This window comes from Nicotiana tomentosiformis, chromosome 4, assembly GCF_000390325.3.
Source record: "Nicotiana tomentosiformis chromosome 4, ASM39032v3, whole genome shotgun sequence".
Taxonomy (NCBI): domain Eukaryota; kingdom Viridiplantae; phylum Streptophyta; class Magnoliopsida; order Solanales; family Solanaceae; genus Nicotiana; species Nicotiana tomentosiformis.
The window spans coordinates 100818425-100833641 of record NC_090815.1 but is presented as its reverse complement, the minus strand read 5'-3'; the positions used below and the strand labels follow the sequence as shown (position 1 = coordinate 100833641).

General features: G+C 39.1%; 1 protein-coding gene across 1 annotated transcript; it reads left to right on the top strand.

The window, feature by feature from the left end:
• The first annotated feature begins 479 nt into the window (after positions 1–479).
• LOC138910236 (uncharacterized) lies at positions 480–11960 on the top strand. The gene is made up of 5 exons (XM_070201462.1): positions 480–758; positions 1587–1689; positions 10897–11033; positions 11129–11605; positions 11685–11960. Exons 1-5 carry the CDS (start codon positions 480–482, stop codon positions 11958–11960), a joined length of 1272 nt encoding a protein of 423 aa, XP_070057563.1.
• Positions 11961–15217: the final 3257 nt, after the last annotated feature.

Genomic DNA, 15217 nt, shown 5'->3' with positions numbered 1-15217 from the left:
AAAAATATAAAATATATATATAGATATAAAAGTTGTATAGATAATTTTTTGTCAGTGAAAAATTAAAAGATGGTAGTACAATATAATGAAAATAATATGTCTGATTTGTTTTTAAAGTTTGGGGAAAAACTTTCCGTTCCCGCTCAAAAATACATCCTGCAAAGAAACACAACGTGACCGTTGGATGTGATTTTAAGCAGATCTCTGTGACTCTTACGTCAATCCTTGTGATCATTAATCCACCAATCCGCGAGCTTCTAATGCACTATATATATATATATATCTATCATTTGAATTTCCAACTCATCAGTTCAATCAAATCAATCAATCACAAAAGGAAAATGGGTAGGAGAAATCGTCATCCTAACAAGCCTAAGGTTAGGGGCATTGGGGAATTTGAGTTTATGCTATTTGAAAGGTATATTGAAAATTTGGAGAAAGTGGAAGGAGAAACCAGTTAAGCCCCAAATTTGTGTTAAATGGCCGAAGGAGAAACCAGTGAAGCCCCAAAGGAAGAAGTCAGTCCCAAGTCCCCTTCCTCTGAAGAAGGTAGTCCCAAGTCATCTTCTGAAGAAGCCACTCCCAAGTCATCCTCTGAAGAAGCTGCTCCCGATGCCGTGGTGTCCTTTGAACACCTCGGTCCGTATGAAAAAGCAGCCCGCCGAGCTTCCGGTCAACTTACTCCGTCCATGCATTTAGAAGAGGTTGAAGCTTGCTTCAAAACAATGAGCAAAGTGATAATTAGGAACCCTAGTCATGTTAGAACTTTTTGCCAAATCTCCCGAAATATTGGGGGATTTAAAGGCAATGTGAGGGTTTTTTGCAAGGATTCCAAGACTAAGAAAGAGATGAAGGAGATGTTGGAAGGATATGGAATCAAAGTTACCAAGAAATAATAGTCTTGTTCGTTTGTTTTTTGAATTCCGTTTCTCTTTATATAGGAAAATAGGAAAACTAGGCATTAAGTCTTTAAGTAACTGATTCACAATCTGTTTTTTCTCTACCACATCGTAACAGTTAGATTGATCTCACCATTTATGCAAATTGATGAATTTCCATTTTCATTGCCTTTCTGTATACTAGTACCTACGAAAATGCATGTTAATGTTTATTTTATGCCACGATTTAGAACTTAGATTGATGCACTTCTCAGGATTTATGTAAATTAATCTCTTTCTGAAGTATAAGTTTCAAATCTGCTAAATATGTTTCAGAGATTGTTCAGAAACTTTTTACTTGCTGAAAGAATCATGCCCTTTAATAATTGTTCGCCAATTTCATATTGAATGCTACCACCTACTCATCAGTGCACCGTATGTTGTAACTACATTAAAGCTTTCCAAGTTTCATAACAATCATGTCTACTTTTCTCTCACTTGTCGTCTACATGTATGTTGAGGATGCATGGGACATGGCAGCAGAAATCTGCCTTTCCCAACTTCCAACTCTAGTCGAGGATCCTAATGCGGAATTTTAGGTGAGCATAATGCATTACTGCCTGTTTGATATGTATGCTTAGAGTTCCAAAGCCTCAGCAATATAATACATAGGGATTAAATGTTGCCTTCTGTTTTGTATGTCTTCAGCCTAGCCCGTTTTTCACGGAGCAGTTGACAGCTTTTGAAGTATGGCTTGACCATGGATCAAAAGAAAAAAAAGCCACCGAAGCAGTTGCCAATAATGCTACAGGTAGGAAATTCCTGATGGTCCAAATCAAATAATGGAACTTCGTTTGGGTTCTCTGGCCTTTTTGTGGTGACTGTAACTCTGTAAGTTAGTTTCTTGGATGTAGGTTGTATCAGTCTCACATCTCCTGTCAATTCCTGTTTCTTTAATAGTTTGATGAAAAGTTGGGGAAAAATACTGGATATACCATACCATTCAGTAGTCAAATTCATAAACCATTTAGTCAACAACTTTTGTTGTTCCCTACTTATCAAGGAAACCAATAAATTGTACTATATGTTGTTCGTGACCTGATAAAAGCATTGGCTCTTCTCTCTTATGCTTTTTGTTGAAATGGTTTATTAGGAAAATAGGTAGCTACATATCACGCTAAAGATTTAACATTCCTGAATTTTCTTAGGAATTTTAAGAGAAAAATGTGACAAGATGCTTTCCACGATGCTGAGGAATGCTTGAACCATCTCTTGGTATAAGGTCGAGATGTGGGAATGGTTAAACTTTTTTCGCGTTGTCATTCCAAGGCTGCCTAATATTGGTTTAATTTTCTTACACATCTTGTGTTATTCATTTCTTTTGAGGGTTCCTTTCTAGTCCAATGGATCTTGAGAAGGCTAGCCGAAGTATATCTATCAATGTCCAGTAGATTAGTGCACTTCTTTTTATTTAATCTTTTTATGGTTTTGGGAATCTTGTATTTACAAGCAAATCATCCTGAGGAAGTTGCTACAGTTTGTGATCGCGGGAAAAGATATTAGTATGTATTTGTTGAGGTAAAAGAAATGCATTATATATGGCAGAGCAGATATTGCTGTGCAGAATGTTCAGCTGGTACAGTTTGCTGGTTGAGTAAAGCTTTTCTATTTGAATTATGAAGTAGGTAGGAGTTACTTGATGTTTATCCTCGTGACACTAAAGATATATACAGAAACAGGAAAACATAGTTCCCTCAAATATGAGCTACTAGTTGTCTTTATTATTTTTTGGTTGTTATGTCAGGTTTCTTTACATTCTGTGGTTTTGTTACCTTCATGCATTTTTCTCTTGCATGACACTATAACCAATCTAATCTTTTTATTAGGTGTTGCTTAGTCAATGCCATAAGCTCCGTTGCAGTTGTACTTCTTGGATGATTTCTTGTTATGGGACCTTGGGCTGTAGATCTGGTACTTATGAACTGGCTTCACATTTCCATTTTGTGTAATTGGTTGTGGCATCGGCTTCATAACTAATATTAAAGTCAACTGTTTCCTTTCTCCTAGGCCTTATGTTCTAAAGCTTTTGCAAACCACCTCTCCAGAACTTAGGCAAATTCTTGTCCTCATCTGGATGAATATCCTTCCACTCGATAAAACATGATTTTGCTGTAACTCATCACCTCTGTTATTCAATTATTTCATTTCCTGTGTATATCATCTTTGTGTATATTTTTCCTATACAAAATCTTTCCCTCTTGTGTTATTACTGCTATCAAAAGAAGCATGTACACAAAATTTGGCTGCACATCAACACCTGTTGGACCTCTGTTGACTCCAGCTATGACTTGTTTTTTTTCCTTTTCTTAATTTGTTTTACGCTGGGACACTTCGCCACTCGATTAGAGACCAATATGACATTAGTCCGTAACTTCTTCTGTTAGTTAAACTTCTAAAGTTCTTTTTGTTGGTGTACAAAGCAGAAATCTGAAATAATAGAGAGGTACTTTTCTGTGATAGTAAACCTGAAATCTCCAGCCGTTTTTATTGAACCAAGTGCTAATTGAAAAGCAAGAGGTGGAGATCTCGCCACAACTTTCAAAGAGTTAGGTTTGTTGGTTTATGTTTTTTCCATATTTCAAACTTCTTTGAATGGTTTTATCCTTTTTTATTCCGAGTTTACCCAAAATCTGGTGTACAATGGTTTGTTGGCTTGGAATTTGTAGAGGCTTGGTTATGCTCATGATATGATAATTTACTAATTCATTATCCTTTGCTCATGATTCAAGGCTTGAATTCGAGGTCGAATGATGATCACATTTGGCTTAACACTTAAACATTAAGGATTTCTGATGGACATGCGAAGTTTGAAGTGCTTCAAGAGGTCATGGAAACCAAATCCCAAGTCAAACTTGTCCAAGGAACTGCCAAGAAAGCACACAAAAGGAGAGGCAGCTGCAGGAGCAACGGCTCGGGCATGTTTTTAAAACGGCTCCAGAAAGCGTCTCCACGTTACCCATTCGTGGAGCCAACTTTAGCTACGTTCTATTTTTCCTTTTCTCGCCTAATTGTATTTTTATGGCCTTGTTAGGATAATATTAGTTATCCTTTAGCCCTAATATATATATCACCTTTTCTCCTTTTGGTAGGTTAGATTGTTTTGATAAAGACATTGATGAACTCCTTTGTAAGTGCGTGAATAGAATCCATTGTTGATTACTATAGATTTGGTTCATCTAATAGCTAACTGAGTGGATGTTTGTGTTTAAGTGTTCTATTTGGATCTCTTCTAAATCTCTATCTTTACTTGCTTTATTTTTATTTTTACTTCCGTATTTGTGATCAATCCCCAGGGGGGGACTATGTAGAGGAGGGGGCGTAGTACGCCTATCAAGTGCAAGGCCTAGGATCACCCATTTTACTAAATACCAGTGCAAGCTAAATTTCCTTTTCCCCTTCGCTCTATTTGTTACCTCTTTTTTTTCTTCTTTATTTCATCTTTGTATTTCCTCTCCATGTACAATTATTTATTTGAATTAGAATATATACTTTTCTCTGTTTCTTTTTCTTAAATCTTAAAATATCTATTTTCCATTTTTATCTAGTTAATATTTCTTCCTTGATTTCAAATGAAGAATCAAGCATTTTTAGTTGGTTATCGCGTGTTTAATTATGCACGAAAAAGATCTTGTAGAGCTAACCAAATTAATTGTAGAGCTAACCAAATTAATTCAAAACAGAACGAACCGATCAGATGTATACCCTAATGTGTTTGATTTGGCACAAATAAGAAGAAGAAGAAAAAGAATATTTTTGAAACTTGTGGTTTAAAATAAACCATAGATATTTGTACGGTTGTAGTTATTTCATTAAAGGTAAATTAGGAATTTTAAAGTTAAATTGTTTCTAAAATGCGGAAGTATGATATTTTCTTTAGGACAGACTAAAAAGAAAAGTATGACACATAAATTGGGACAGAATGAGTAATAAATTTACATAAAATATAATGGCACTCGTAGCCATCAAATCCCGAATCAACCTATCAACCCCTACTCATATTAAGTTATCCCTTTCCTCCCATATTTGGAGTAGTAAGTCGGGCTTACGATGGGATCATTTAGTAATGTTTTAACTAACCAACGATCATTTGCATGCTTGTTGTCCCATGAATCATAATGTGATTGTTTACTCGAAAAACGGATAGAGTTGAATTTATACGTAGTTCTAAGGATATGTGGTACAATTTTAATACAAATCGTAAGGATAAATAGAAATGTCAAGTATGGACTTCAAAGAACGCGGAATAGATAAGGTTATAAAGAAGATGAATTTTAGGACTAAACAAGTGGAATCAATTTAAGAAGTTGAAAGAACAACTCTTTACTATGGGAGAGTATGGTGCTTGGATTACAATGTAAGCCTGAAAACTTGCCATCTACAAAAATGATAACTATCCCCTTTATAGTAGAGAGATCTTACTTTGGATATAATTAAAAATACGTAGTGGAAGACCCATGATAGATCATCTTTTCCATAATTCCTACCAAGATTCTCTCCTCTAGTGGAATCGCAACGGCTCTTGTCTATAAGCTCGATATTGACTCGAGTTTTCGGTCTTGATTCGAGCTCTCAATCTTGGCTTGAGCTCAACTCTGACTCGGACGCTTTAATTGATTCGGGGTCAATGTTGGTCGGTCTCTGGATCATAAGCTCGACAACTTTACTTTGTATCGTAGCTCGATTTGGATTCGAGCTTGATTATAATATCGAGTTGTACATTGATCGGCCCCTCGGACTCGAAGCTTGTTTGTACCATCTTCGGAACCCATCTCGAAGTATTACTTCGATCAATTATATTCGAACTTGATCAATCGTACGAAGGCCGAAATCTATTTCGACCGTATACAGATAGTCCCCTCGTTTCTCAGGAAGAATGTGGTGAGAAACGATATGATTTTTCAACGGCTCGATCGGATTATAGGCTGACGTTTACATTGGGCTTCGACCATGACGCACGTGATAATTGTCCCGTCGATTAAGTCTTTCAAGGTATTTAATGCATGTCAGACGGTGGTCGGCCACCGTTGATACTGAACCACCATTGCTTACCTATAAATAACCCTTCCTTTTATCATTTATCACTTTTACATCTTCAACCTTCCAAATTTTCCATTTTCTTTTTCGTATTTTCTGAGTTTATTCGCAAATCTGTGATTCGTCTTTGCAAAATTCTTCTTCCGAATTACCAAATCTTTGTCACCTTCTTTAAATCTAAAATGGTAAAGACATCCAAAACTGTTCCCCAAAAAAAAAGCTTCTTCTTCCCAATCCGCCGCTGATAAAACACTGGTGGATCCCCGTCCTGAGGAGTGCGTTCCGGCGGTGTGTGTTCTTACCTCTGATTTCAAACTTGATAAAGGTTTGCCGGTCCATGACCGATGTGAGCCTGTATCGAGATATATTTGTTCGATAACTTGGGAGCACATCGAGCGGATAAAGAGAGATTGTAATTGGGAGAACAAAGAGGTGGTAGTGTCGTCTCCCGAAGAGGATATTACTACTCACGTGAGAGGGTTCTTAAGCGTGTATACTTACCCTTTCACTTTAGGTCCCCTCGATCCTGTTATCATAGATTTTTGTCGTAAATACTTAATAACCCTAGGCCAGATACATTCTTCCTTTTGGCGGATCGTTATTTTGATACGATATTTTGTGAGCAAAATCGAGGGGATGCCTTTCACCCTTGATCATCTTATCCGATTATACTGTCCTCGCCTTTTTGGAGGATGGTTAATAAAACTCCAACGTCGAGCTACCAAGGCTTTGTTCTCGAGTATAGACGAGGATAAGGATCGAGGCTGGATGGGCCGGTTCGTTCGAGTGAGGACTTCGGACCTGATCCCAACCGAAAATATGCTTTTTTTCGAAGAGTGGAACATGAAGCGTAAGTGTAGTCCTGTTGTTATCTCCTATTATGGTGTTCTTTCATTTCTTTTCTCACCAAATTCCCCGTTTGCGATGCAGCAGTTCCCTGGATGCCCGGCGCAGTGCCCGATCTCAAGAACTGGGTACGAGATCTGGTTTCGACCTCCTCATATGCCGAGCGCTCATGGCGCGACTTGTCAAAGGGCCGATGGGAGGCCAAAAATCACGGTGATCACTTCTCTCGTATCTTTTGGTATTTCGAATAAGATGCTTTTCGCATACTTCAGTAAAAAAAATCGTATGCAGGTGTGGGCAAAGATGCGGTTTTGAGGCCCTCGTCTGCCGAGGAAGAGGCTTCGGCCTCTGTCCCAAAGTCGATGAAAGATAATAAGAGGAAAAGAGCCCCCGTCCTCGAAGATCAAAAATCGAAGAAGAGGACGGCTCGTAAGCCGAACAAGAATGTCATTCCTTTAACCGTAGAATCAGTTATGTGTCTGAGGGATGATGAAGAAGAAGAGAACGATGGGTCTGCTTTGGCGGCCCGAACAAAGATGTCACGACCCCAAATTTCCTTCGTAGGAGGTCGTGATGGCACCTAATCTCTAAAATTAGGTAAGCCTATCAATGCGGAATAATCATAAATATCTGAAATAAATAAACTCTAATTCAAATAATTACAACTCCCAAAACCCGGTAGAAATAAGTCACAAGCTTCTAAAACTTTATTCTCAATGTCTCTATGTATCAAGGTCTAAAAAAAATAAGAAAGCAATATAAAAATGATAGAAGGGGACTCTGGAGTCTGCGGACGCTGGCAGATATACCTCGAAGTCTCCGTGCGCAGATAACTCACTGACGTCTAGACTGATAAGATGTACCTGGATCTGTACAAAAAGATGTGCAGAATCACAGTATGAGTACACCACAGTGGTACCCAGTAAGTGCCAAGCCTAACCTCGGTAGAATAGTGACGAGGTCAGGTTAGGCCCTACTGGAGAATATATAATGACATGGAAAAATGTTTAAACAATTTAATAAGATAAAGTGATAATGAAAATTAATCAAGTAGTATGTCACATTTAATTACACCAAATAATGAAAAATAAATACCTCGTGGAAACAAAACAGAATTTCTTTTCAACTTTAAGAAAAATCACAATAAAAATCAAAGGCAACTACGGCCATAAATCAATATCAACAAGGGCACTACCGAGGTATCGCCTCGTAGTCCCAAATCATAATTAAATTCACAATATCTCATTTCCTTATCTCACCGCGGGAGCCTTCACAATTTATTTTAAAGAAAATATTTTTCTCGAAATAGCATCCCGCGTTTTAGCCATCCTTATCACACCGTATGACTTCTAGTAGTTTTCCCTACTAGCCACGCGTATCAAGCCACCCTTATCTCACCGCATGTATTTTAATACCCAAACCTTATACCACCACATGCGTATCAATATCACAATATATCACAATTTGCACCTCAAGTGCTCAAATAATTTAACGTGCCAACATAATTTAACAACAATGTTTTCCAAAATAAAGAGCTCACAGCTCATGCCAAAATAAGTCATCAATAATATTTTTCCACAATAAAGAGTTCACGGCTCCATCACAATGAGTACAAAAATCTTACACCAATATTCAGGAATAAATAATTCAGCAAAATAATATTTCAAAATCTTTAATACGTTGCTTCAATACCAAATTTAAAATGTCAAATATTTTATATTAATAATATTTAAATTTAAGAAAATCAATTTCAAATAATGCACAGAATAAAAGGAACCAAGTTTCAACTAAACAGGTAAAACAATTAGCAGGAAAAGGTCAAGCAAATTTAAAGTATACAAATCAAATCAATGATGGAAAATATAACAAGATTTAATAAATTAATTAATATGCAACAGTGAACTTCACAATTTAAAAACATAATCCTTCACATTTAGTCCGTATATACACTCATCACCTCATGTACACGACTTTTATCACATTACAATTAATACCAATCCTAAGGAAAATTTCTCCCATACAAGGTTAGACAAGTCACTTACCTCGACTTGCTCCAATTTAACCAAGTAGTATGTTTTTTCCTCGATTTTCCGATTCCGGTCGACTCGTATCTAGTCATAATTAATTTGATACAGTCAACAAAAATTATAGAATTAATTCTGTAAGAAAATACTATATTTTTCAATAAAAATCCAAAATTAACTCAAAAATGGCTCGTGGGGCTCACGTCTCGAAATCCGGCGAACGTTATAAAATATGAACGTCCATTCAACCACGAGTCTAACCATACCAAAATGACTAAATTCCAATAACAGTTCGACCCTCAAATCCTCAAATCTATCTAAGAGGGTTTTCAAAAATTTTCCAACTTAAATCATCAATTAAATGTTAAAAATAATGATAGATTCGGGTAATCTAACAAAGATTGAGTTAAGAACACTTATCCCAACGTTTTCTCTGAAAATCGCCTCAATCCGAGCTCCAATTCGTTAAAAAATAGAAAATGGGACGAAGTCCCATTTTCAGAACTTAAACATTCTGCCCAGGCTTTTACTCATCGCGATCGCGAACATCCACACGCGATCGTGAAGCAAAAATTACCACTGCCTAAATTAACTATACGCGATCGTGTATATCCTCACGCGGTCGCAGAGCACAAAATTCCCAGCTCTATGCAATTGCAGTCCTCTTCACGCGTTCGCGAGTCACAAGGTCTCAAAGCTACGCGATCGCATCCCGCTTCACGCGATCACGAAGCACAAAACTTAGCAGCCCTCAATTAACCTTATGCGATCGCAAACAATGCCACGCGATCGCGATGCACAGCTTGCCAAACCTATGCAATCGCGGTTGACCTCACGCGATCGCGAAGAACAAAATTAACACTGCCTCAACTAAGCCTATGCGATCGCATCCCAATCTTCGCGATCGCGAAGAAGGTTTAAAATACCAGAAATCAGCAGCTACCAACAGTGCCAAAATGAAGGAAAATACTCTGAATACCATCTGAAACACGCCCGAACCCCTCGGGATCTCAACCAAATATACCAACAAGTCCTAAAATACCATACGGACTTAGTCAAGTTTTCAAATCACATCCAACAACACTAAAAACACGAATCACTTATAGATTCAAGCCTAATGAACTTTGAAACTTTCAATTTCTACAAACAACACCGGAACCTATCAAATCAAGTACGATTGACCTCAAATTTTGTACGCAAGTCATAAATGACATAACGAGGCTATGAAAATTTTCAGAAATGGATTCCGACCCCGATATCAAAAAGTCAACTCCCCGGTCAAACTTCCAAACTTAAATTCCTATTTTAGCCATTTCAAGCCTAATTTCACTACGGACTTCCAATTAAAATTTCGATCACGCTCCTAAGTCCAAAATCACCATACGGAGCTGTTGGTATCATCAAAATTCTATTCCGGGGTCGTTTGCACATAATTCAATATCCGATCACTATTTGAACTTAAACGTTTTATTTTTCATCAAAATTCCATATCTCGGGCTAGGGACCTCGAAATTTGATTTCGGGCACACGCTCAAGTCTCAAATCACGATACGGACCTACCGGAACTGTCAAAACACTAATCCGAGTCCGTTTACTCAAAATGTTAACCAAAGTCAACTCACTTGAGTTTTAAAGCTCAAATTCACATTTTCCATTTTTTCACATAAAAACTTTTCGAAAAATTTTACGGACTGCGCACGCAAGTCAAAGAATGATAAATAGTGCTTTACAAGGTCTTAGAACACAAAATTAATTCTTAAATTTAAAGATGACATTTTGGGTCATCACAAAAGAAGACCACCGACGTTCCACAGGTAGCTGGATCGGTGGTAGTTCATAAGGCTCCGCCTCGATCTGAGGATATATTGGAGAGAGATTCAAGCAGAGTCCCGAGTTACTGGAGATCTAAGATATTTCCCATCGATGCTGACGGGTGGGGGATATGTATGAAGGGGCTCTTCCCGAATCTTTTCGAATCGAAGAGAATGCCCCAGATGACTCATTTGGGGCAGTAGTAATCGAAGGCTCGCCTACCTTCCCTGCTTTTTTTGCAGGGGCGATTCAGGAAGCCCAAGATTTAGGGGCCCTCGAATTAGATAGGCCCCATGATGTAGAAGATCCTTTTCGTGACCTGTTCATCGGCGTCGAAGACACTGCCGGTACAAGTGACGCATCAGATCTTTTTCACGGAGTGCAGGAGGCTTTAAATTAGGTAGGCCTTAAATCATATAGCATTACCTTTAAGTTTGCTTTTCTTTTTTGACTTCGTTTCTTCTTTCTTTGCAGGCCGTGACAGTTTATCGAGAATTATGTTCTCGGTCCCGAACCGAGGTGCGTCAATATGAGGCCGAGCTTCAACGGGTTACGGAGGAGAGGAACTCCTTAAAGCTCATTTTGGGCCAAATGGGAGAGGAAATAAAAGACCTCCAAGGTGAGTTGGACAGGGCTCACCAAGATCATATCGATTTATCCGAGCAGGTAATAGTGCTTTTAAAAGCCTATGGGCTTGATACCATAACGATGGCTAATCTTTCGGTCTCACAGCTGCAGCAGAAAATTGAGATGATCGAAAAGCTCTGTGAAGAAGTCGATGTGATAAGAGCGGAGTCTTTGAAGTGGAAAGAAGGAATGGACCGCTTTGCTGCAGAGAAAGAAACTGCTCGAGCCCAATTGTCATCGTCCAAAAACCAACTTCAAAAAATGAAGGAGAAAATCTCGGTCAAAGCAAGAAGAATAGAGGAGCTCGAGGCTCGGTTGTCCTCCGTACTTGCCAAGGCCGAATCTGAAGGACAATGCGGATGCACTCATGGCCGTCTATCGGGCCGATGCTGAAGCTACCCAGGTCCAAGAACGAGAAGCAGCCGAGACCGCCTATACTCGAGCACATTGGGTCGCCGAACTTGCTAAATGCCGATCTAGGAGGGAGACCCTTGAGGAGATCCATGCTCGAGGTTTCGACCTCGCTGAAGAGATAAAAAGGGCCAGAGAACTCGAAGCCAATGCTGAAGCTTTTGTTTCCAATGACAATGATGATGAAGATGGGAGTAAGAGCGGATCTGAGAACGGGGTGGAGCCTGATGGAGAAGAGACCGCTCCTGGGAATGACCAGGAAGCTTAGTCCTTAATTTTTACGTTGTAATCAATCATGTAAACAATTTTTGTATATAAAAATATCCCCCTTTTTGCCGACTTGCTTCTGTTTTGTTTCCTGTCTTGTGAACACTTTATTCATGCCTTATGAATATTTTCACAAGGATTTAAAGAACTTAATCAAATTTGGACTTCGTAGCCTCTATAACCGAGTGAGTGCTTACTCAAACTTGAAATAAGGTAGCTCGTAGGCATTATGGTCGAGTGAGTGCTTGCTCGAACTCGAAATAAAAGTAGCCCGTAGGCTTAATAGTCGAGTGAATAATTCGAACTCGAAGTAATGTAGCCCGTAGGCGTAATGGTCGAGTGAGTGCTTGCTCGAACTCGAAATAAAAGTAGCATGTAGGCTTAGTAGTCGAGTGAATGATTCGAACTCGAAATAATGTAGCCCGTAGGCGTAATAGTCGAGCGAGTGCTTGCTTGAACTCGAAATAAAAGTAGCCTATAGGCTTAGTAGTTGAGTAAATGATTTGAACTCGAAGTAATGTAGCTCGTAGGCATAATGGTCGAATGAGTGCTTGCTCGAGCTCGAAATAAAAGTAGCCCGTAGGCTTAGTAGTCGAGTGAATGATTCAAACTCGAAATAATGTAGCCCGTAGGCATAATGGTCGAGTGAGTATTTGCTCGAACTCGATCCTGTTTGCATAATAAATCTCGAAATAAAGGAATTTTTCTTGGATATAAGATATCGGTAAAGAAGAGAACTTTCTTTGCAAGTCATTATACATGTGTTCGTGTTTTGCGTCAGGGCTTGGGCCAACTACACGAGCATGGTTCGTTTTGACCATTTGGCTCTTACAACCTTTCCTATTGGAACCCTGTTGTCATGAAATAACTTTCTTGCATCAGAACTTGATATATTTGAGAGCTAATACCCCCTAGTATTCGAGGTCGATTGTAAAGAAGCCTCGGATATTATCGTATTGTTTCCAAGTATAGCACGATCATTGGTTGCCTCATTAAACACCTTGCCGAAAAACCCATTTGGGATAAAACCGGTCTAAGGAAAAAAGAGTGCAACGCGTGCTTTCAGACCTAAGGCTTCCTATTGAAGGATTCATCTTAGCTCCTGATCGGACTTCTACAGGGGTTAGTTTTGAAATGTAAATGAATACGGGAGGGTCATACCTTGGCAGTAGTATCGTTTTAGATGCGACACATTCTAATTGCTTGATAGTTGTTTGCCGTTTATAATGCCGAGCTTGTATGATCTCTTTCCGACATATTCGAGAACCTGATATGGTCCTTCCTAGTTCGGTCCTACTTTTCCTTTGTTTGGATTTCGGGTATTTATGGTGACTTTCCTTAGCACTAAGTCCCCGGGTTTAAATAGCGGAGCTTGGTTCTTCGATTATAGTATCTTTCGATTCGTTGCTTTTGGGAGGCCAATTGGATGAGAGTAGCTTCTCGTTTTTCATCCGATATCTCGAGGCTAGTGTTCATAGCCTCGCTATTTGATTCTTTTGTTGTATATCGAAATTTGGCACTGGGTTCGCCGACTTCGACTGGTATCAAAGCTTCGGAGCCATATACTAAGGAGAATGGGGTTGCCTTCATACTAAATTTTGATGTTATTCGATATGCCCAAAGGACTTCGGGTAGGACTTCTCTCCATTTTCCTTTAGCGTCGTTCAACCTCTTCTTTAGGTTTTGAATGATAGTTTTGTTCAATGATTCAGCCTGTCTATTCCCATTAGGGTGATACGGCGTTGATAATATCCTTTTTATTTTGTGGTCTTCGAACAATTTCGTCACTTTGTTGCCGAAAAATTATTTCCCATTGTCACACACTATTTCAGCGGGTATCTCGAATCGACATACGATATGATCCCAGATAAAGTCTATAACCTCTTTCTATCTTACTTTCTCGAACGCATGTGCTTCAACCCATTTAGAAAAATAGTCAGTCATAAATAAAATAAATTTAGCTTTACCTAGGGTCGATAGCAGAGGGTCGACGATATCCATTCCCCATTTCATGAATGGCCATGGGGATAGGACTGAGTGAAGTTGCTCTCCGGGTTGATGGATTATTGGTGCAAACCTTTGACATTTGTCACATTTTCGAACAAATTCCTGTGTATCTTGCCCATATCGATCCAATAATACCTTGCCCTGATTATTTTTCGGACTAATGAATCGGCACCAGAATGATTCCCACAAGTTCCCTCGTGCACCTCACGTAAGATGTAATCGGTATCTCCCGGACCTAATCATACTGCCAATGGTCCATCGAATGTCCTTCGGTATAGCATTCCATCTGAAGCCAATGTGAATCGAGCGACTTTGGTTTGTAGAGCCCTTGAATCTTTAGGATCCGATGGGAGCTTTCCGTTCTTTAAGTATTCAATATACTTATTTCTCCAATCTAAGGTTAAGCTCGTAGAATTTATCTCGGCATGACCTTCTTCGCTCATGGATCTCGAGAGTTGAACGACAGTCCCCGAGCTCAATTCACCTTCCTCGACGGATGATCCCAAATTCGCAAGTGCATCAGCCTCACTGTTTTGCTCTCGTGGAACATGTTGTAAAGTCCATTTTTTGAAATGGTGCAAAGTGACATGTAGTTTGTCCAAATACCTTTGCATTCTATCCTCTCGAACTTCGAAGGTTATGTTTACTTGATTTACCACCAGCAAAGAGTCACACTTGGCTTCAATAACTTCTGCTCCCAAGCTTTTAGCTAGCTCGAGACCTGCAATCATGGTCTCATACTCGGCCTCGTTGTTAGTCAACCTGGTAGCTTTATTAGATTGCCTAATAGTGTTACCCGTGGGTGGCTTTAAAACTATGCCTAGCCCAGACCCCTTCACGTTCGAAGCCCCATTCGTAAAAAGGGTACATACCCCCGATGACGTACCCGATTTCAACAAGAGTTCTTTTTCGACTTCGGGTACAAGGGTTGATGTGAAATCGGCCACTAAGTCTGCTAAAATTTGAGACTTGATGGCCGTACGGGGTTGATATTCGATATCGTACCCACTGAGTTCGACAGCCCATTTGGCCAATTATCCTGATAGTTCGGGCTTGTGCAAAATATTACGAAGAGGGTAAGTGGTTAATACACATATGGGGTGACATTGAAAGTACAGTCTTAATTTTCTAGAGGTGCTTATCAGTGCAAGTGCTAGTTTTTCTAGGTGCGGATATCTAGTTTCTGCTTCTCCTAAGATTTGACTTATATAATAAATGGGAAATTACGTACCTTACTCTTCTCGAACTAGG